At 43.0% G+C, this 23823-nt stretch overlaps 2 protein-coding genes across 3 annotated transcripts in view; one reads left to right on the forward strand and one right to left on the reverse strand.

Annotated features, from left to right (window-relative positions):
- Positions 1-23823, reverse strand: part of ALG1 (ALG1 chitobiosyldiphosphodolichol beta-mannosyltransferase) — a 488005-nt gene that overhangs the window by 109639 nt on the left and 354543 nt on the right. The window lies entirely within an intron of this gene.
- C14H16orf89 (chromosome 14 C16orf89 homolog) overlaps positions 1-23823 on the forward strand; it is a 69984-nt gene that overhangs the window by 40235 nt on the left and 5926 nt on the right. Inside the window, exons 4-8 of the mRNA XM_029577245.1 lie at positions 224-374; positions 9849-9963; positions 13817-13958; positions 18559-18663; positions 21274-21360. Coding sequence (XP_029433105.1) covers positions 224-374; positions 9849-9963; positions 13817-13958; positions 18559-18663; positions 21274-21360 — 600 coding nt within the window. The remainder of the gene's footprint in view (positions 1-223; positions 375-9848; positions 9964-13816; positions 13959-18558; positions 18664-21273; positions 21361-23823) is intronic.

Below are 23823 nucleotides of genomic sequence, written 5' to 3' on the forward strand. Positions count from 1 at the left end.
GCTTTGAAGCTGCAGTGTTGGTGGGCTGGACAGATTGTCACTTTTAAAAAGACAGTGGACTGGATAAAAGAGACCTGTGGGTCAGAAATGGCTGTTGGCTATAGTTTGTCTACCTCTGTATTAGGGGATAAGAGAAACAAGAGCAGGATAAACAGATAAATGATTCACATTCTAAAGAGTGCTTTGGCCTCATTGTGCTCATTCTCTCTTTTCACATTTCCAGCTTTTAAGAAACTTTTGGAAGTTAATTTTTGGACACCTTCTGATTCCTTGAACCAAACTGATCCAGCATGGATTCAAGCTTTCACTGAACATACAACATATTACATGGAGGATATAAGTGACAAATGCATACAGCTTATACTAGGGACATGGTGAGTTTATTTTCCTTACTGTATGCTCTGTGGTTCGTGATTATCCACTTCTCCTAAAAGGCTCTCTCTCACCAATATTCAAGCAATATGTACCAACCGTGTAAGTGCAATGAGTGCTTGAGCACCCCCAATATTATCTCCTGAATGCCTGGGGATCAGGAGCTGAGAGCTCCATGCCACACACTGTGGCATATCTGTCCACACCAAAGAAGCACCAAAGAGAAGCAGTGCTGGACAGACAGGCCTCCTGCCTTTGGTTTACACCCTGAGGTACAGTGGAGATGGGGAGGGATGCTAACAGAAGGACTTAGAAAGGGGGTGAGAGAGTCTAGAAGATAGAAAGAGAAGAAGGAATTCTGGCTGAGAAATGGGATGATTGGCTGTAAAGGTTTTCCTGTTCATACCCAGATCAGTGTAGACTCCTGGGTTTTGCATCCCTGCCAGAAGATGGAGGCAGAGAAAAGAAAACGTTTCACCGACACTGCTGTGTAACCTACAGTATTACTCTATCTCCGTAAAACTTACAGTCTGGGGAAAAAAAAATTATTTGAAGAGGCTAGAGAATGGAAAGGAAGACAAGAGTGCACGGGGGTAACTTGCTGGTGAGGCTGTTACTACCCTTAATCAATAATTCAGATAGCAACCATCGAGGGCCCAGACTTTTAAGGTCTGGGGAACTGTTGTGCAGACATAAGGGAAAAAATACAGGACTGCTTCTATGGCCAAATCCATAAACAAAGCATGTCAAGCAGCACAGTGAATTTTCAAAAAGGCTCACCACCCAGTAAAATCTTGCTAGAAGTAATTTTTTTTTTTTATGGTTTATCATAAGGCTTGCGGATTACTGCATGGAGCGCAGTTGCTACCCTTAAGAGAAACATGGGGTAACCTGCACATAGGATGCTTGCTGGGCAGACTTGATGGACCATTTTGGTTCTTTTTGTGCTGTCATTTCTATATTACTATGTAGAAGAAAACGGCTTTCTTCGCAGGAGGTTGCTAGGACCTTGTGGGGCCATCCTTGCTGGTTTGAAACAGACAAGCAGGGGGGTTGGTGATCCTTGAGTTAATTCGGCCCTTTCTCCGTAGGGGCTGAAAACTGGTGATCAAGTTCCCTCTCACCCCAGGCGGACCTATTGGATCCCACTGTAATTCTCCAACTGCAGAGCTTGACAGCTTCAGGGAAGTAGCTACTTATGTTTGTTTAATGTTTTAAAGTTTGTTGAAAAAAAAAAGAGAAAAGGAGAGGACAAGTAAGTACTGCAGTGGACTGAGCATGGGACAGAATTCCTGCTTGACGATGCTGGTGCAGCAGCGGCAACCAGGGGTCCCAGCAAGACTGAGCTTACCGTGACATGCAGCTTCTGACCACATGGTCTGGCCTGCAAGCAGAAGGGAATGATGTCTGACAGTAGTTGCCATTCTTGTGGCAATTCCCATACACAGCTTTTGCGTGCAGGTCTGTGTACCCGCTGCATCTTTAGTGAGTAAAGCAGTTCGTGACTGGTGCACAAGAGACAAAAAAAAGCCTAAATAAGGTTCAGGAGCGTTAGAGATGGCAGCAGATATTTTTCCTGCCAGTGCAGGAACAACGGCCATCTTGGCCTCGGTAGTAGTGGCAGTAGTCTTCTCAGGAGTCTGAGGATTCCTTTTCACCATTGTCTCCTGCCATTCAGGGCCCTGAAGAAGGGTAGGAAGCTACTTTTGAGGAGAGTCCTCCTGGGGGAGGACTGAAGATTCCTCTGCTTTTTTTGGAATTTGTGCTGCTTATGCACAAAGTTTATCTGGCCAGAAAATCTGGGGGGCTTAAGAGATCTCATTCTGAGATGTTCCTTGGATCACTCCCACAAAGAGACCCAAGCTTTCGCAGAAGGGATTTCCACATATTCAGCGGGTCCTGGTACTGACAAGCTCACCTAAATAGCTCTGGAAAGGACTCTGAGAACTCAGAGGATTCAGTTCCGCCAGCAAATAGCTCTCCTGGCGCAGGTTCCGTTTCCAAATTTTTTGATCTGGATGAGGTCCTTAAAGAGGTGTCTGTAACAGAAGGGGATGATCCTAAAGTGGTTTAGCTCTTCTGTAAAGATGACCTGAGGCCCTTGATTCCCCATGTTCTAAAGGAGCTGGGGATCAAGGTTCCACAGGAGGAAGCTGACCAGGAAGGCATGGACCTGGTCATGTATGGACTGAGGGGTCAGGTGAATACATTTTTTTTCACAAATCAGTGAGAAAGTTGGTGGTCAGGAAGTGGGACACTCCAGAGACCGGCCTGAAGGTTGGCAGCGCAATGGCCAAGTTGTATCCATTACCAGAAGACACACACTCAAGCTTTTAATGCTTCTAAAGGTGGATAACTTCTGTGTTAGCCGTGACTAAGACCACCATTCCAGTGGCTGGTTCAGCTGCACTGAAAGATATTTGGGACTGGAAGTTCATCTCAAGAGAATCTGAGGTGTTCGCATTGGGCATATGGGCTGTAATCTGCAGTAGTTTTATGCAAAAGAGCTTGCCTACATTGGGTCCAACAATTGCAGGCTAAGGAGCCTACAACTGTACCTACGGCAAAGCAGGTGGAATATTTGGAGGCTGTGTTAAGATATGTTGCAGATGCTGTATATAGTCTCATCAGAACTTCTTCCAGAATTATGTCGTCAGCAGTGTCAGCCAGGCATCTCCTTTGGATAAGGAATTGGTTGGTGGATGTCTGACCCAAGTCACAGTTGGGGACTTTGCCTCGTCAAGAAGGTGGGAGTGCAAGCGACTGTGGACTGTTTGTAGTACCTGGGAGCCATTATTCCCATTCCCTTATGGGAGCAGAAAATAGGGTGGCACTCCATTTATTTCATGATTCTGAAAATGGATGGAGCCTTCCAACTGACTTTAGATTTAAAGAAGGTAAATGTGTCTCTCAAGTTTCCCCATTTTTGTATGGAGACTCTGCACTCAGTCATCATGGCAGTCCACAAAGGAGAGTTTCTGGCATCCCTAGATCTGATGGAAGCGTATCTGCACATAGCAATCTGACCAGAGCACCAGTAGTTCCTATGGTTCATGATTCTTACTTTTTCAATTTTTCACCCTTCCTTTCGAGTTGGTGACAGCTCTGTGTACTTTCACAAACGTTATGCTGATGGTAGCGGTGGTTCTCTGAAAAAAGAGCATACTAGTGCACCCATATCTGGACAACTGTTTCATTCAAAGTTGGACATCTTCTGTTGGCAGTCAGTACAACAGGTTTTGCAGAGATTGAAATCCCTAGGCTGGGTGGTGAATCTAGCAAAAAGCCATCTCACACCTTCTCAAGGTTTGGAATATTTAGGAGCCTGCTTTGACACCAGGGTAGGGAAGGTGTTTCTCACTGGGATCACATGCTCAAGCTGCAGATTTGCTGCCTTTTAGAGCTTTCTGTGTCCAAGGTCTGGGACTACCTATAGGTTCTGGGCTCTATGGCATTGACCTTGGAGTTGGTTGGGCTTTTGCTCATATGTGGTTTCTGCAGAGGGCTCTCCTTTCTGTTGGAATCCATTGTTGGAGCAGTTTCATCTTCTGCTCCCACTCAGGGGGTCCACAAGGTCCAGTCTTTCATGGTGGCAGCTTTGTTGGCCCAATCTGTGTTGCAGAATGGAGTTCTAAGTTCCAAATTGGGTAGTACTGATCAATGATGCTACTCTCTCCAGTTGGGGAGCAGTGTGCCAGGATCAGTCGGAGCAGGGCCAATGGTCAAAGAAAGCGGTCTATCAATCAGTTAGAGTCAAGAGTGGTATGTTTAATGTTGCTTGCCTTTCTGCCATGCCATGATACGGATTCTGTCATACAATGCAATGATGGTGGCTTACATCAATCGGCATGGAGGAACCAAGAGCCAGGGAGGGGCTCAAGAATCACAGGAGTTGCTTCTCTGGGTGGAGCAGCATCTGGCTCTGTTAGCGGCATCTCACATAGCCAGGATGAACAACATACAGATGGATTTTCTCAGCCAGCAGCAGCTAGACCCTGGAGAGTGGTAATTTGCAGAGGAGGTGATGTGCCTCATTCGATGCAGATGGGGCATACCCCACATGAAATTGATGGCATCTCATCAGAACATCAAGGTGCCTAGTTTTTACAGTTTCAAGTGAGAACATGCGTTTCCCTCTGTGGCAATTGGTGGGCAATATACTGCAATGCATCCTTGTGGTTCCAGACCACTGTTCATGGAGTGTGGTTCATGACTTGGTCAATCTAGCAGTAGATGTCATCTGCCAAAGCTTCTTCATCAGGGTCCAATATTTTTGGGTCAAGCTTTTGTCTCATAGCTTGGCTTTTGAAAGGAAAGCCAAATGATTGCCAGTATGGCTAAAAAGTGAGGTGAACGAGGCTATTTTAACCAAAAGATCTTCATTTAAAAATTGGAAGAAGGATCCAGCGGAAGAAAATAGGATAAATCATAAGCATTAGCAAGTTAAATGTAAGACATTGATGAGACAGGCTATGAGAGAATTTGAATGAAGTTGACAATAGAGGCAAAAACTTATAATAAAAACTTAAAAAAATATATCTCGTATATCTGAAGCAGAAAGCCTGTGAGGGAGTCAGTTGGACCGTTAGATGGTTGAGGGGTTAAAGGGGAACTTAGGGAAGATAAGGCCATTGCGGAAAGACTAAAATTATTTGCTTCGGTGTTTACTGAAGAGGATGTTGATGAGATACCCGTTCTGAAGACGATTTTCAAGGGTGATGATTCAGATGAACTGAACCAAATTACTGTGAACATGGAAAATGTGGTAGGCCAGATTGATAAACTGAAGAGTAATACATCACCTGGACCAGATGGTATACACCCCAAGGTTATGGAAGAACTCAAAAATTAAATTTCGGACCTATTTCAATTAATTTGTATCTTTCATGAAAATCATCCATTCTACCTGAAGACTGGAAGATAGCCAATGTAACCCCAATATTTAAAAAATGCTCCAGGGGTGATCCGGGAAACTATAGACCAGTGAGCCTGACTTCAGTGCCAGGAAAAATCATGGAAACTGTTAAAGGATAAAATCACAAAACATTTAGATAGACATGGTTTAATGGGACACAGATGGTATGAGGGCAGTCTTATCTCACAAATCTACATTGTTTTTTGAAGGGATGAATAAACATGTGGACAAAGGTGAACCAGTAGATGTGGTGTATTTGGATTTTCAGAAGGCATTCAACAAAGTCCTTCATGAGAGGCTTCTAAGAAAACTAAAATCATGGGACAGGAGGTGATGTCCTCTTGTGAATTGCAAACTGGTTAAAAGACAAGAAACAGAGTAGGATTAAATGGTCTGTTTCATAATGGAAAAAGGTAAACAGTGGATTGCCTCAGGGATCTGTACTTGGACCATTGCTTTTTAATATATTTATAAATGATCTGGAAAGGGGTACGAAGAGTGAGGTGATCAAATTTGTGGATGACACAAAATTATGCAGAGTAGTTAAATTTCAAGCAGATTGTGATAAATTGTAGAAGGACCTTGTGAGACTGGAAAATTGAGCTTCCAAATGGCAGATGAAATTTAATGTGTACAAGTGCAAGATGATGCATATAAGGAAAAATAACTCTTGCTATAGTTATACAATTTTAGGTTCTGTCTTAGGAGTTACCACCCCGGAAATAAATCTAGGCATCATAGTGGATAATATATTGAAATTGTTAGCTGAGTATGCTGTGGAGGTCAATATAGCAAACAGAATGTTAGAAATTATTAGGAAGGGAATGGCAAATAAAAGTGGATGTCATAATGCCTCTGTATCGCTCCATGGTGAGACCGCACTTTAAATACTGTGTGCAATATAGTTACACTGGAGAAAGTACAGAGAAGGGCAACCAAAATGATAAGGGGCATAGAGTACCTCCCCTATGAGGAAAGGTTAAAGAAGTTAGGGCTGTTCAATTTGGAGAAGAGATAAATGAAGGGGGATATGATAGAGGTCTACAAAATCATGAAAGAACTTGACCAGGTTAATGTAAATCAGTTATTTACTTTCTCAGATAAAAGGACCAGGGGGCACTCCATGAAGTTAGCAAGTAGCTCATTTAAAACAAGTCAAAGAAAATTCTTTTTCACTCAACGCATAGTTAAGCTCTGGAATTCATTACCAGAGGATGTGGTTATGGCAGTTAGTGTAATTGGGTTTAAAAAAGGTTTGGATAAATTCCTAGAGAAAAAAAATCCATAAACTGCTATTAATCAATAAGGAATACTAGATTGAGATCTATTTAATGTTTGTGTACTTGCCAGGTTCTTGTGACTTGGATTGGCCACTGCTGGAAACAGGATGCTGGGCTTGATGGACCCTTGATCTGACCCAGTATGGTAATTCTTATGTTTGTATGTATTGTATTCTGAGGATGTCATTAACACTTTGCTGCAGGCAAGAAGACCATTCACTTACTTGGCCTATGTGAGGATTTAGAGGGTTTTCAAGTCCTGATATACCAGTCAGGGAGTAAAAACTGCTCATGCTTTGGTTTAAGGGTTCACTCCGCATTCTCTCAGGCAACCTCCTGGGCCAAATGTCAACAGATGTCTCTGCAGAAATTGTTGCCCTCTCACTAGGCATTATCACTTGGATATCCAGGCTCCAGAGGTCATGGGCTTTGGTGAGAGTGTGCTATGAGTGGGACTGTCATAATCCCACCTGCTTTAGTGAAGCTTGGTTACATACCAGGAGTCTGAACTGATCTGGGTATAAACAGGAAAGGAAAATTGATTCTTACCTGCTTATTTTCATTCCTGGAATGCCACAGATCAGTCCAGAATCCCACCCTTTTGGGAGAGCCTGCTCATACTGGCAGTTGTATATATAATGAACTTTTGTGGGTTCAATGATGTTCTCCTTTTGTTATTGTTGGAAAGGATTTTCAATTTCGAGACTTCATCTTCCACTTGTTCATTAAGGGGGCTTAGGTCAATTTAATTAGGGTTTTCTATGTTTTCATCTTGGCTTGGCTACAGGTCTGTACTGAGGGACTGCAGGTGGCACACTAGGTTATATGGCAGTGTCAGTGAAGCTTTTTTTTCTTCTGTCTCCATCTGCTGGCAGGGATGCAAAGCCCAGGAGTCTAGACTGATCTGTGGTATTCCAGGAACAAAAATTAGCAGGTAAAAAGCAATTTTCCTATAGTGCTAGGATAGAGAATACTGCTGGGAGGGTCTAGGAGAGGGACTGAATAAAAATATCTTTGTGTCTTGTACACTGGTTAGAAAAATACATTTTGTAATTTACAGTTTGTAAATTGTAAAACAAAAAAAAATAGAAAGTAGATTTGAATCACAGACACAAAGATTGAAAAATGGTCTATTTTAAGTTTGGTGAAGACTTCTGTGTTAGCTGGGATGAGTCAAGGATGGGGATCAAGTGGTATCTGTTCTAAGTCACGGCAGTAAATAAAGTATTTTACTGGAAGGATGGGGAAGGGGGAAGAGGCTGTAGTGGCATGTCATGCCACTAGACTGAAAATCTCTTTAAAAAAAATGGTTTCCCCTTGGCAGCTCCAGTATTGACAAAGGCTGCCAGTCAGAGTTTGAAATAGACCATTTTTCATTTTGAAAAATGGTCTATTTTAAGTTTGGTGAAGACTTCTGTGTTAGCTGGGATGAGTCAAGGATGGGGATCAAGTGGTATCTGTTCTAAGTCACGGCAGTAAAATAAGAGTGATAAGGTTTGTTGAAAAACCTTATCACTCAGAAAAAGAGATAACTGAAATGGAGAAAAGAAAGTATATGAAGAAGGAAATGTTAACAGAAAAAAAAGCCCCAATTTGTAATACTCTTGGCCTAAGCAACAGAAACTGTTCCCTCTTCTTCTGTGTCTGTCTAGATACATCAGGGAAAACCTGACTCTCAAATGCTAAAAAGATTCAGAACAATGCTTGAAAAATAATGAGAACCCAATTATGATCAGGTTCCAGAACAAAAGACACTATCATGGTTGCAGATTCCACCTGATCACTGTCTAAAGTTTTTAAAATCTTCTAAAATGTCCAGCTTAGATGGTACCAAAAAACAAATCGGAAGCAGATCCAGTTGGCTGTATAGCAAAGAAGAGATGGAGATCGGTGTGTATATAGAATGCCCTTTATTTGAAATTAGTCCGACTCTGGCCGAGTTTCGCTCTATAACCAAGAGCTGCCTCAGGGGCAATGCACAATAGCAGGGCTTGTCACGTGCTCACAGATAGATGTTATTCTATTGCTGTATCCACTTTTTAAAGGCTCCAATCTTATTCTGTTAGAGCACACTTCAGTATGCTGCAGCAAGTGATTATACAGTGCGGTATTGGATTTGAACGCCACCTAGTGCATTGGTTCTTTTAAATGAATCTGATCATTGAATCCTGTAGCTTGTGCTTCAACCAATTCAGCCGGCTGAATTGGTTGAAGCACAAGCTACAGGCTTGAAAATACAAAAAAAAAAATCAACAAGAAAAACAACAGAGCTACCATGCTGCGAGTGCTGCTGATGCCATCTTGGATCCCTAAAGGGAACTCTTCTTAGGTAAAGACAACTTTGAACAGGCGTATAAAGTCACCTGCCTGGGATTGTTTCTGTGACTAACCAACAACATGCAGCAACCATGAGTTTCAATTCAAATTTCCATGGTGTGCTCTTATCCTCCCAGATTAGTTCATGGACCACAAAACTGTGAATCTTGAGAACATAGATTATGGTCCCATCTCTGCCATTTTGGGGTCAATATCTGGACGGCCTGCATAGCCGTCTGCCTGTGTACCCTGTAGCTAATTTTCAAAGGGAATCTACCTGCACAGTTTCCTTTTGAAAACTGCCTACCAGATGCAAAGGTTAAAATCACTCACATTTGCACCGTTTTTTTTCCCCCAGTGAGCCACAAAAGAGAGACAAAACATTGTAACTACAGCAATCTCTCATTCTATGGAAACTCGCTTAATGAGTATTTGCTTTCATTCTGTTTTGGGACTGAGATTCAGTATACAGAATGTGGGACGGGTACTCGCTGTATCGGCATTCCTTCCCCGTTCTACTGAATTTCCCACCAGGTAGGTTGCTTTGTGCTTGGGAATGGAGGTAAAAGGTTTGCTACAGTCCAGAGCTCTCTAAACAGGAGAAGAAAGCCTGAAATGAAAAATTCCTGCCACAATCCACAGCATCTCTTCCTCATCCTGTGGGAAGCAAAAGTAAGTGGAGATGACTGTGGGGCATTCATTGTTTGGAGGTCAGAGCAGAAACGCCAAGAGAGAAAGAATAGGTGTTGCTTTGGGCGTAAATGTGCTCTGTTGCACTGCTCCTCCAGTTCACATGATTTAATTTGTATTGTTAGTTCTGATAAATTGGCTTATGTGCAGCATACTGGCCTACAGCATGTGAATGTCATCCATTTTGAAGTGCCTGAAAAGCGGAACATAAATCAAATAAATAAAAAATAAACAAAGCGTAATGACATTAATATTGATATCGCTTTGGATTGCAGGGAAGAGAATGGTGAGCCCTGTGCTTTCAATGATACCTGCAGAGCTGTGTTTCTCCTTGGCTATTCAAACTATGACCTTTCACACCAGCTTTTTTGGATTATGATTGCTGAAAGGGTAGGTACAGTTTATAGTGATGTGTGTAACTTTTGAGGTGACAGGTTTTTCCTTTTCCTGTTTCCAGTCTGCATTGCATTTCTGCAATACTTTTTATCCTCATGGGGGTGTTATGCCTTCCTTCCAATGTGCTCTAATAGAATTTACTGAGATTAGTTTGAAGGCCACAGGCCAACCTCTGAGTGAACTCATGTTTACTGCTTTGCACTGAGAAATGCTAAATAATGCTTACGAACAGGCAAGAATCTGAGAACTGTAGTCACACTAGTTCCCAAAGGAGAAAGTAAGCAATTAAGTGGTTCCAGAGTCTGAGATTACAGCTTGGAACTGATAAGAGCGCAGCGAGGAAGGCGACATTGCTCTTATCCCGAGCAATAAGAACATAAGAACATGCCATACTGAATCAGACCAAGGGTCCATCAAGCCCAGCATCCTGTTTACAACAGTGGCCAATCCAGGTCATAAGATCCTGGAAAGTACCCAAAAACTAAGTCTATTCCATGTTACCGTTGCTAGTAATAGCAGTGGCTATTTTCTAAGTCAACTTAAATAATAGCAGGTAATGGGCTTCTCCTCCAAGAACTTATCCAATCCTTTTTTAAACACAGCTATATTAACTGCACTAACCACATCCTCTGGCTACAAATTCAAAAGCTTTATTGTGCGTTGAGTAAAAAAGAACTTTCTCCGATTAATTCTAAATGTGCCACATGCTAACTTCATGGAGTGCCCCCTAGTCTTTCTATTATCTGAAAGAGTAAATAACCAGTTCACATCTAGACCTCTCATGATTTTAAACACCTCTATCATATCCCCCCTCAGCCGTCTCTTCTCCAAGCTGAAAAGTCCTAACCTCTTTAGTCTTTCCTCATAGGGGAGCTGTTCCATTCCCCTTATCATTTTGGTAGCCCTTCTCTGTACCTTCTCCATCGCAATTATATCATTTTTGAGATGCGGCGACCAGAATTGTACACAGTATTCAAGGTGCGGTCTCACCACAGAGCGATACAGAGGCATTATGACATTTTCCCGTTTTATTCACCATTCCCTTTCTAATAATTCCCAACATTCTGTTTGCTTTTTTGACTGCCATAGCACACTGAACAGATGATTTCAATGTGTTATCCAATATGATGCCTAGATCTCTTTTTTGGGTTGTAGCACCTAATATGGAACCTAACACTGTGTAACTATAGCAAGGGTTATTTTTCCCTATATGCATCACCTTGCACTTATCCACATTAAATTTCATCTGCCATTTTGATGCCCAATTTTCCAGTCTCACATAAGAACATAAGAAATTGCCATGCTGGGTCAGACCAAGGGTCCATCAAGCCCAGCATCCTGTTTCCAACAGATGCCAAAACCAGGCCACAAGAACCTGGCAATTACACAAACACTAAGAAGAATCCATGCTACTGATGCAATTAATAGCAGTGGCTATTCCAAGTGAAATTGATTAATAACCATTTATGGACCTCCTCCAAGAACTTATCCAAATCTTTTTTGAACCCAGCTACACTAACTACATCCTCTGGCATCAAATTTCAAAGCTTTATTGTGCGTTGAGTGAAAAAGAATTTTCTCCGATTAGTCTTAAATGTGCTACCTGCTAACTTCATGGAATGCCCCCTAGTCCTTCTATTATTTGAAAGTGTAAATAACCGAATCACATCTACTCATTCAAGACCTCTCATGATCTTTATTTATTTATTTATTTATTTAAGGTTTTTATATACCGGCATTCATGATAAAATCACATCATGTTGGTTTACATTAAAACAGTGGTGCACAGAAAGAAAAAACAAACTGGAACTGTAGTGCGGAAGAAAGCAGTTACAAAAAACAGGGAAGCTTAAACTGGGAGAGGAAGGAAAAAGAAAAGGTTAATAGCATTTTAAATAGTTACAACGAACAGTTAAATGAGCTGGTTGTGTTATAGAACTTGAAGTTTAAGGACATTAGCTGGAAGAGGTCTTAAAGACCTCTATCATATCCCCCCTCAGCCGTCTCTTCTCCAAGCTGAACAGCCCTAACCTCTTCAGTCTTTCTTCATAGGGGAGCTGTTCCTTCCCCTTTATCATTTTGGTTGCCCTTCTCTGCACCTTCTCCATCGCAACCTTATCTTTTTTGAGATGCGGCGACCAGAATTGTACACAGTATTCAAGGTGTGGTCTCACCATGGAGCGAAATAGAGGCATTATGACATTTTCCGTTCTATTAACCATTCCCTTCCTAATAATTCTTAACATTCTATTTGCTTTTTTGACTGCTGCAGCACACTGAGCCAACGATTTTAAAGTATTATCCACTATGATGCCTAGATCTTTTTCCTGGGTGGTAGCTCCTAACCGTGTAACTACAGCAAGGGTTATTTTTCCCTATATGCAACACCTTGCACTTGTCCACATTAAATTTCATCTGCCATTTGGATGCCCAATCTTCCAGTCTTGCAAGGTCCTCCTGTAATGTATCACAGTCTGCTTGTGATTTAACTACTCTGAATAATTTTGTATCATCCGCAAATTTGATAACCTCACTCGTTGTATTCCTTTCCAGATCATTTATATATATATATATATATATTGAAAAGCACCGGTCCAAGTACAGATCCCTGAGGCACTCCACTGTTTACCCTTTTCCACTGAGAAAATTGACCCGTTTAATCCTACTCTCTGTTTCCTGTCTTTTAACCAGTTTGTAATCCATGAAAGGACATCACCTCCTATCCCATGACTTTTTAGTTTTCAAAGAAGCCTCTCATGAGGGACTTTGTCAAACGCCTTCTGAAAATCCGCCAACTTCTTTAAGGGCACCTTCCCGCTCGCCATCTCCGTTGCCCTACATCTCTCATTCTGGACTTGGTCATCCCCGCCATGACAAAGACAATCATTACAGTTACTAAATAACAGCTTGTCATGCCTAACTGCTGGATAGGCACGGTCTAGATTGCCACATTCGAGAGCCAAAGAGGAGGAGGAAGCGCCGTGGAGCTCAGCGGGCTTTTAAATTATGTGCCAGACCACCCCTGACCTGACATCATTATGCGGCCCCTTTCGGCAAATCGCGTGGTCTGGCACTGGGTCGTGTACAAATGACATCATCGTACCCAATGCCAGACCATTTGAAAGGGGCCGCATCATTAGCTAGCACTGAGGACGTCCCACTGCCTCCCCCTCCTCCCATGATGCTGACGCCATGTTGAAAGTTTTGCTGTCGCCCAGGTAAGTATATGGGGGAAGCGGGAGGCCACCCAGATGGTTGCCTCAAGGGTCCGTTACTCGTGGCAGCCGCGCATTCACGCTGAGTGGCCTGCCCATTTACATGTAGTATTTCATGTTGAAATCCTTGCATATACTTTCACAATTGGACTTTGTAGATACAAAGGATCTGCATTCCTCCACCAGCCCAAATTTTCAAAGGGAAACTCCACGAGTTTCCCTTTGAAACTTTGCTTGCGGGTCTGAGGGTACAATGCAGATGAACTGGACAACTCTGGTTGCACAAATGGCTGGCCTCAATCTAGCTGGATACATTTTCAGCCACAGATATAGGTACAACTGAAAGTATGGCTGATGATAATCAAGTAAAATTATCCAATTCTTACCCCCTTAAGCAGATTTTTGAAAATTGACCCTTTTGAGGTTAACATTTTTTAAAATTTAAATGTTTTTGTTTTTAAAATAAGGATCATTTCTTGAGCCCTTATTAAGTGATCCCTCACAAATCTCCTGGTCAGCAAAGCACAAGTTCTCGGGCAAGGGAGTATATACTGTGGTGTATTGTCAATAAACTATGCAATAACTCGGCAAATTAAACTCTGATTACTCTTGACTTCAATTCTTTTATTCAGATGGGATGCAGAATATCAGAGGAATATGGGGTGAATGTTGAAGAATACAAGAAGATATTTTGCTCGACTATGATGGAAGAGAACAAAAAGACAGCAGAAAATGGATATCCAGAAAATGCTCATGATATCTTCGCAGAAAACAGTATGCAAGCTATGGTTACCATAAGCATAACTTCCATGGGCTTGTAGCAGCAGGCTTGGGATTTTTCAGGAATTATGCTGGAATGGGAAATAGCGCTTTGCTGTTTGAAATGAAATAGGAAAAGTCAATGACATTTCCTATTTCATTGTGTTTGGTTCTAGAAACAAAATGAAAAATATAACAAACCAAACGTCGTTTGTTTTTCCTTTAATTTCATTTTGGGCTGCCGGCCGCGGCCATTAAAAGCAAAACAAAACTCACCAGCTTCATTAACTCCCTCCCCCCTCCCGCAAAACAGGCATCCATGTATCGCCTATCCCCCTGAGGGGCCCCTCGGACTCCCCTTTAACACACAGCTGAATGTGGGTAAACCCCTCCCCCAGAGGACAGAAGGGATCCCCAGCTGCTCCTGCCTAATTTCTCCTAATGGCACCATCCTTTTGCCATACGAAAATATGATGCTGGCACCAATTTTTTTTTAATGACAAATGTTTGGCACCATTATAAGAAATGGCATTGATAGCGCAGGGCAACCGGGGATCATTATTGCCCCAGGGGTGGTTGCCTGTTTCAGATATGTATTAAGAGCGTGGTGGGGTAGGGCATCCGGTGGGGTAGGGCATCTGGCGGGGGCTGGAAGAGGCCAGGGGTGGGTGTCCTGCAAGTGGTGGGATAAAACCCGTGTGGACTTTTTACAAATGGCGGACGTGATTTGCTTTTTGTGCATACTATTGTAAAATAATGCTCGTTAAAACCAACCAAATTAAAACAAAAGAACCCACACAAATATATGACAGAACTGGGGAAGCAGACAGGGGCAGTGCATACTTTTTGGTTGGGGGGGGGTGTCAAAACAAACACCTTCGGCATCTCCCCAGAAGAAAACCCACCCCCTGTCCAGCACCTTCCTTCCTCAAGCAAACCTGCATGTCTACCTGCATCTAGGACCCCAGCAAGCCTGCCTGCCTCCAGAACATCCCCCCCCCCAAAAAAAAAACAAAAACAAGCTGGTCTATCTGCCTCTAGCCTCCTTCTCCTCACCCGCCCAGCAAACCCCTCAAACCTTGTCCGCTGATCTGAAGTTTCCATCTGGCCATCCTCAGAGCAGCTTTCAGCACCTTGTGGCTCTCTGAGAGCTTAAGTGATATGGGTTTGTGTGTTATCGTGCTGATCTCATGATACTTAGACTTCGAGATCAGTGTGAGAATGCAGGCACTCATGCGACTTAAATGCACAGAAAGCCACACAGAGCCAGCACCTGATCTGGGAACAGCTGCACAATTACTTCACAGCAGCAGAAAGTTGGCCCATGTGGCCCACCCTGCTCCGATGCCTATAGGAGTAAGGATGAAAGGACATCTCCCTTTATCTTTGATTCTCTTCCCATTCCTCATCTTCTCTATGATCCTGGAGTTACACTCCCTCTCCCTTCTCTCCCCCTCCCAGTCTCTGATTTTCCTCCCATCTTATGATTCCAGGATCTTACTCCCTCCTCCTCTTCCCTTCCAGATCCCTTGATCCTCCTTCCACATCCCCAAACCTCTCTCCTTCTCCTCCCCATAATCTCTGGTCTTCCCCTCTCTCTTCTCCTCCCCCCCCCCCCCCATTCCCAGTCCTCTCTCCCTCTCCTCATCCCCATGTTCTCCACTTCTTTCTCCCCAACTCTGAGATCAATTCTCTGGGCTGATACCCAAGATTAGGGATGTGAATCGTTTTCCATATCGTCTTAACGATAGAAATCGTGTGGCAGGGCAAGAAAATCGTCTTAGGCACGATTTTTTAGTTAAAAAATCGTTAAAAATCGTTTTTTCCGATTAGTGCGCACTAACTCGAGTTAGTGCGCACTAACGGGAGTTAGTGCGCACTAACTGAAAATGATACAATTTGACACTTTTCAGGTCAGTTAAGGTCAGTTTAGGAATGAATATGTATTCCTATTGGCTGCCCTCTTATTTATTCATGTTACCAAGTTTCCTACTGACAGTATATGGGGGATGGGAAATGGAAACAGTTGGTAGCTTGACAAAACAAGTAATGTGATCAGTCAATGTGACTAGAACTTGTGCCCTAACCCTGATACCAGGGGTATTGTGATCTTCCTGCACACAGTGCCCTATCCCTATTAATACCAGGAGTGTTGTGATCTTCCTGCACACAGTGCCCTATCCCTAATACCAGGAGTGTTGTGATCTTCCTGCACACAGTGCCCTATCCCTAATACCAGGGGTGTTGTGATCTTCCTGCACACAGTGCCCTATTCCTGATACTGGGGGTGTTGTGATCTTCCTGCACACAGTGCCCTATTCCTGATACCGGGGGTGTTGTGATCTTCTTGCACACATCCCGATATCAGGGATAGGGCACTGCATGCAGGAAGATCACAACACTCCTGGTATTAATAGGGATAGGGCACTGCATGCAGGAAGATCACAACACTCCTGGTATCAGGGATAGGGCACTGTGTGCAGGAAGATCACAATACCCCGGAGGAGTGAGGGTCAGGCAGCTCCCCCCTGTCTGTGAAGCCAGCCTCTCACTAGTAATGCAGGGAGGGAGCTGTCTCAGACTTCACCATCCTCCCCCCCCCCCCTCACCCACACACCATTCACTAGCTGGGACATGGGGGAAGTCAGGAGTGAGGGTCAGGCAGCTCCCCCTGTCTGCGAAGCCAGCCTCTCACTAGTAATGCAGGGAGGGAGCTGTCTCAGACTTCACCATCCTCCCCCCCCCCTCACCCACACACTATTCACTAGCTGGGACATGGGGGAAATCAGGAGTGAGGGTCAGGCAGCTCCCCCCTGTCTGCGAAGCCAGCCTCTCACTAGTAATGCAGGGAGGGAGCTGTCTCAGACTTCACCATCCCCCCCCCCCCCCCCCTCACCCACACACCATTCACTAGCTGGGACATGGGGGAAGTCAGGAGTGAGGGTCAGGCAGCTCCCCCCTGTCTGTGAAGCCAGCCTCTCACTAGTAATGCAGGGAGGGAGCTGTCTCAGACTTCACCATCCTCCCCCCCCCCCCTCACCCACACACCATTCACTAGCTGGGACATGGGGGAAGTCAGGAGTGAGGGTCAGGCAGCTCCCCCCTGTCTGTGAAGCCAGCCTCTCACTAGTAATGCAGGGAGGGAGCTGTCTCAGACTGGTATCAGGGTTAGGGCACTGTGTGCAGGAAGATCACAACACTCCTGGTATTAATAGGGATAGGGCACTGTAAGAGATGACTGTAGTAGATTGAATAAAGATCTGATGTTTCTGCTCTCCTCACACCAAACAAAAACAACACACAAGCAGAGAAGCCCTTCTTACAAAGCTGAGCTAGTGAGTTAAGTAGGAGGAAAAGTAAACATACTGGTGCCAGTGTGGCTACTTAAAAAATACACTTACCAACAATCAATTACATATATTTGAACTGTGTACAGTTCCAGCCAGGACCACCTTTCTAAAATGCACAGTGATTGGCAAATTCAACATGCACTAGCATTTCAGGTGCTTGCTAACAAAAATAATAAACAAACAAGTTCTAGTCACGTGAGTGCTGATCATTACATTACTTTTTTTGTCAAGCTTCCAACTGTTTCCATTTCACATCCCCCCAACCATATTGGTAACATCAATAGATAAGAGCACAGCCAGCCAATAGGAATACATACATACATATTCATTCCTAAGTGACCTTTACTGACCTGGGAAGTGTGAACACTTTGTTTCATTTTCTGTTGGTGTTCGTTAGTTTCCAGTTCCATTTCCCATCCCCCCAACCATCACCTCAGTGGTAACCTTGGTAACATCAATAGATAAGAGGGCAGCCAGCCAATAGGAACACATATTCATTCCTAACTGACCTTCAGTGACCTGGAAAGTGTTTATTTGTATCATTTTCAGTTAGTGCGCACTAAATCGAGTTAGTGCGCACTAACGGGGAGTTAGTGCGCACTAACTCGAGTTAGTGCGCACTAACACGATTTAACGATTTTTAACGATAAATCGTTAGAATTTCTATTGTATCGTGTTCTATAACGATTTAAGACGATATAAACATTATCGGACGATAATTTTAATCGTTGAAAAACGATTCACATCCCTACCCAAGATTTCTTCCACCTCTCTCTCAAAAAAGCAAATAGAACTGTACAGACCTACTGGATTTTTAAGTTATTAAATTAAGAGTTGCAATATTACTCCTTTTGGAAACCTGGAGGCCAATATTCGGTCATGGAGCAGCTAGTTAAGTTAGCCAGATATACCTATCCAGCTGGCTTAACCACGATATTCAGCAGTGCAGCAGCACCACTGAATATATCCGGCTATGTTACAGTTAGCCGGATACATATATGGCACGGGCAGAGTTAGTTGGCTAACTCCAGTCCTCCTCGGAACACCTACCTCCTGCCCCAGGAATGCCCCTGTCTTATCCAGCTAGAATTTAGCTGGATAAGCCATTTAATATCACTGCTAAGCTATTTAAATGGATACATTTTCAGTTATCCTTCTAAATGGCTTTTGAATATCTGCCTCCACATTTCCAAAATCTTTGGTTTATACTGAATATTGTAAATCTAAATGACAGACCTATAGTTCTGATTTTTTTTTTTTTATAGTTCTGTTCTGTGGTATGTGCGGATTTTCTGACTTTTACAACCTGACCTGGCTGGATACAATACTCTCCTGGCAAGACCCTATCACTGGCTGTTTTGGGGAAATAAGTGAGTCCTTATTTTTCTTCCAAAGCTTAGTTTCTTTTTTTTTCTTCATTTACACTCCTTAGTTACACAAGTGATAAACATGCAAGTCTTCTGCATAGAAATGTTTAACTGTAAAAAAGGAATGCAAAATAATTTTCAAAACATTTACAGCACACCAGCAGCTAGAAAGTCCAAACCGGCTCCCCATAGACTTAAGATGTGCCATGCTGGGTCAATCCAAGGTCCATGGAGCCCAGCATTCTGTCTCTAACAGTCAGGCCTCGGGATCCCAAAAAGGAGATCTATTTCTTGTTGTTCACCCCCAAGGTTAAGCGATGGCTTTCCCATGTCTATCTGGCTAATAATTAATTGTTTATGGACTTTTCCTCCAGGAACTTTCCCAAACTTACCTAAACTCTCCCTCAGAGTACAGGTAGCGGCTCTGGCTTGTTTACGTGGTACAGTTGAGGGTTGCACGACATCCTCTCATCCCGATGTAGTTAGGTTTCTTCGGGGGGGGGGGGTGTTTAAGAATTTGCAACCTCTAGTGAGGAGAGTTTGCCCATCCTTTAATCTCATTCTGCGAGGTTTGTGTGAGCCACCTTTTGAATCTCTCCACAGAATGACACTTAAGAATTTGACCTTGAAGGTCCTTTTGTTTGGTAGCCATTTGTTCTGCAAAGAGAATCTCTGAGTTACAGGCTTTATCTTGCCGCAATCCATTCCTTCAGATCTCGGACTCAGGAGTGGCCCTGCGGATGTTCCCCTTACTTAATTAGATGGTGGAGCTTCCAGCTTTTCCGGAATTGGATGCTTCTGTGCCTCATGTGCGGGAGCTTAGGCTTTTGGATGTCCATAGGGTTTTGCTGAGGTATTTTAGGAGATTTGATAATCTTTTCATTTTAAGGAGTGGTTCAAAGAAAGGTACCCAGGCTTCCAAGGCTACCATTGCGAGGTGGCTATTGGGTTGGCATACATTCTCAAAGGCTGTCAGGTGCCTGAAGTTTTGAGGGCTCACTCTAATTGATTTCAGGTGGCCTTATGGGTGGAAGTCCAGTTGGTTTCACCACAGGAAATTTGTAGGGCGGCAACTTGGAAGTCGCTGCAGACTTTTGCAAGGCACTACCATCTAGATGTAGGGGATCCATGGTCTTGGTCTTTTGGCAAGAGTGTTTTGCGAGCGGGACGCTCCCGGTCCCATCCTAAAGTAGAGAGCTTTGGTACATCTCAGGAGTCTGGACTGATCCCGGTACATACTGGGAACGAAAAATTGGTTCTTACCTGCTAATTTTCATTCCTGTAGTACCATGAATCAGTCCAGAACCTGCCCGATCTATGGAGGTAGAGAGTCATCCACTCAGCTGTAATTTTTTTTTAGTAGAAACTTTTAAGGGTGTGTAATACAAACTCATTGGAAAAGTTTTTATGTTTAAGGTTTTACAAGTTTTGCAAGTATTTTGTGCTTAGGTACAGGTCAATAATGAGGAACTGCAGGTGGCACCAGGGATTATGAAGCAGTGTCAGTGAAACTTTCTCTGTTTCCTTTGTTGTAAGTGATATTTTTACCTCAGAATGTCCTTTTTCACGTAAAATCTGATTAATCTTTAATTGTGTGTGGGGACACGGTTCTGAAGGGAACCCCGGTGCATGGCCCCCAGCCCAAGATTCATACAGTAATGAGTAAATAAAGTTGGAAGGGGATATAAGATAAGGGGAAAAGAGAACCCTGGTAGTGGTGAATGAAGACATGGCTCCAGGATTTCTGTACTGGTTCTGTCTGAGCTGGAAGCCCAAAGGAGCAGGAGGAAACTGCTGGGTCAAAGTAAAAATCAAAACTGCCCCATGTAACAGAGGGTCCTAGCTCGTGGTGTTGTGTTTTATGTCTGGGGTGAGGTCTATAGGTGCCAAATGGTCTGGCTATGGCTCTGTTACAAGTGCTTTAAACAAACTTTGTGACATTTTACAATCTTGTTTAAGATTTAGATGGTAAAACCAATTGATTCAGTCTTTAACCTGATGTTTCTCCCAGCCCATTGGTTTAAGACAAGTTAACACTTCCCCCCAATGTCAGTAAAGTATCAAAGGAAAAATTTATTTTACATAGTCCTTTATCTTCTACCTCTCCATGTAATTTTCTTTTCTGAACTCCTTAGATTCCTCACAGTACCTGACTGGCACAAGTTATTCTCCCTTTTTAGTATCAGGGCAATACTGGAGTTACTCCTCTTCTCCCAAATCTTTAGCAGATGATCCTGGGCCCTACGAGGGTCCATTCCAACTCCTTTCTCCTCCTTTGGATGGCAGTAAGTCACTCAGAACCCTATGCTCTTGGGTGACTGAGGCTTTCCCCTGTCATTTAGTTTAAATGCTGCTTTATTGTCCATCTCATGCAGGGGTGAATAAAGCTCCACATTTTTTGATATGTGCTCTGTCATCACCAATGATACTTTCTATAACACTGCTGAAAGGTAATAAAATTGTCCATTAACTAATGACTTGTCTCTCTCATCAGAAACTATGTTCAAAATGCTTAATTATGTACTTTTAATTTATATTCACCCATCGCCATCACTTTTTATTCCTTCAATATATTTTTTTGCCATCCTCTTCATGCATCATCTCTTTTCTCAGGTATGATACACAATCTTACAGAAAGTACTAAACAAGAAGATCATCAACACCTACGAAGGGTTAAAAGAAGAGAAAGACTGTTAGCAGGTAAACAGTACTAAAATATACAAGTCTGCTTGAAAAATCTTTGAATGGAAAGTACTGTATTAGCCCAATTAAAAAGACAGCTTTAAAAAAATGCCTTTCAAAGATCAATCTCCTCTTATAATTGTGGGCTAGTGCCAGGAAGCAGGCGGTATCCAAAAGTGTCTACAACACTATCACCTCCTCTATATACTCGATGGATAAATATCAATTAAATTATGTTTTTCCTCTCATTCGTGCTATTTCATATTTCTATTTAAAAATTAACTCACTGAAAATGTGAAAAAGTTTTTCTCAAAAATTATTTAGGAAGGAGTGGAAAGTTTCATATAATATGCTTTAGCTACCACCAATTGGTAGACTTAAGATTTTGTAATCATAAACGATCAACCACCAACCTCATATTTTTTTCTTTTTTTTATCAACATGTGCTGTGTGAATTAAAAAAGTTTTTTCAAAAATTCAATGTTTACTTAATGAGACAGTCCAGCCATAATATACCTTGATTATGTTTTCAAAATCTCATATTTGTAAAATGAGAATCTAACAGCAATTTAACTTCAATTCTGCAAATAAGATGTTATCTGTTGTATAGAAGAACAGCACTATCCAAGTTTACTATGTGCCGACGTCTTTTAGATATGCAAATGTTACCGTCCGACCAACGGGGTCGCGTTTCAGACCACCTGGTCTTTCCTCAGGGGATGTCTGGTATATTAGATCTACATGTCGAAATTTTCTCCATCCATTTACCGTGCCAATTTCCACAGTCTCAATATCGTGCTGTCCTCATTTTCTCTATAAAATAGAAAGGCTGAATTTTCAACGTATCAAAGTACTGCTGTCATCTAGCTGTAATCAACTGAAATACACAAACGCTAGCTTCTTTCATATCCCAAACACCTTACTAACTGACCAATCCTAAATGATTAAACCACCTTTGGCTTGAGACACGTCATTACATCTTACCCCATATCTGCAACACCCAATCCAGTTTTCTATCAGATTCTTCAAATCCTTCAACAAGCCATGCACCACCGAAGACCTAATCAAAACACTTCCAAACTCTCTCAAGTCCTTAAACACAACGGACACCAACTCTACCATAGTCTCATGGCTCAACATCAATGCTGAAGTCGCCAAAATAATATGCCCACTCATTAAGAAAGAACTCAAACCATCCACCAAACAGAAAGTACCATGGTACACCCCCGAACTGAGGAAGACCAAACTTCTAAGATGAGCTGAAAATAAATGGAGATGAAAACCCACCCCCCAGCTAAAAGACAGCTACCAGACCATACTATACATCTACCAAACTGATATAGACAAAGCTAAGCACAACTACTATGCCGTCAAAATTCACAAACACCAACACAACCCAAGAACCCTATTCGCATACGTCAACAACCTCACTCAACCAGTCCAAAATTCACACACAACAACCAAATAGACAAACACCAGTGACCAGCTGGCCCAATTCTTTAATCACAAAATTCTAAACCTAATTGCAAAAAACCCTAACCCAAACTTTGAGGCCACAACAGATCCACACATAAACAACTACAAATGGACTCACTTCAACAACATTGCATCAACGGAAATTGAACCAATCATACAAAACATGAATCCTGCAGCCCATCCCATTGACCCAATTCCTATAAAATTCCTTAAACAAATATCCAGCCACATTGCCAAACCAATAGCAACCATAATCAACCTCTCATTCTACCAAGGCATCTTCCCCGAAAACCTAAAATGCGCCAAACCGAAACTCAAAAAAGCTAATCTCGATGAATCTGATCTAACAAACTTAAGACCAATATCGAACCTACCCTTCATAGCCAAGATCCTCAAAAAAATTGCAAACAGTCAACTCATTGAACACCTGGACTCCCACAATATTCTCTTCCCCATGCAACACGGCTTCAGAACCTCCCTCAGCACTGAAACTTGTGACCGTCACTGCCCGATGCTTCCACTATGCCCACCTTACCTCTTTGGCGACTCCGTCTTTGCCTGTTGGAAATTTGGCTGCCGCGGCATCATCTTGCCGTTCCCCTCTGGCATCCCCAGATCGGCTAGTCGCTGCACTCCGCCATGTTTTCCAGCAGCCTAAGGGGGCGCACGTGGCATGGCCTCGACTCAAGTACCTGCAGTGGTGCGAACCTCAGGGGCATCCCCCTGAGGTTACGTCATCCTCACCAGATATTTAAGGTCTCTGAATTTGCTAACTAATCGAGTTAGCAAAGGTTTACCTAGCTTCCTCCAGGTATCGCTGCGGATGGGATTCACTCTCCGAATACCTTGCTACTCTGCCTCCTCGGACTTTACCAGGGGTACCCACTCCTCGGGGGCCTCGCTTTCTCCTTTGCTTTTCAGGTCGCAGTCTGGAACCGGTACTCGCTCCTCGAGGGCCCACGTTTCTGGACTTGCTACTGAATACCACTTCTGCCAGGAAGTCAT

Source organism: Rhinatrema bivittatum, chromosome 14, assembly GCF_901001135.1.
Source record: "Rhinatrema bivittatum chromosome 14, aRhiBiv1.1, whole genome shotgun sequence".
In the NCBI taxonomy this organism is placed as follows: domain Eukaryota; kingdom Metazoa; phylum Chordata; class Amphibia; order Gymnophiona; family Rhinatrematidae; genus Rhinatrema; species Rhinatrema bivittatum.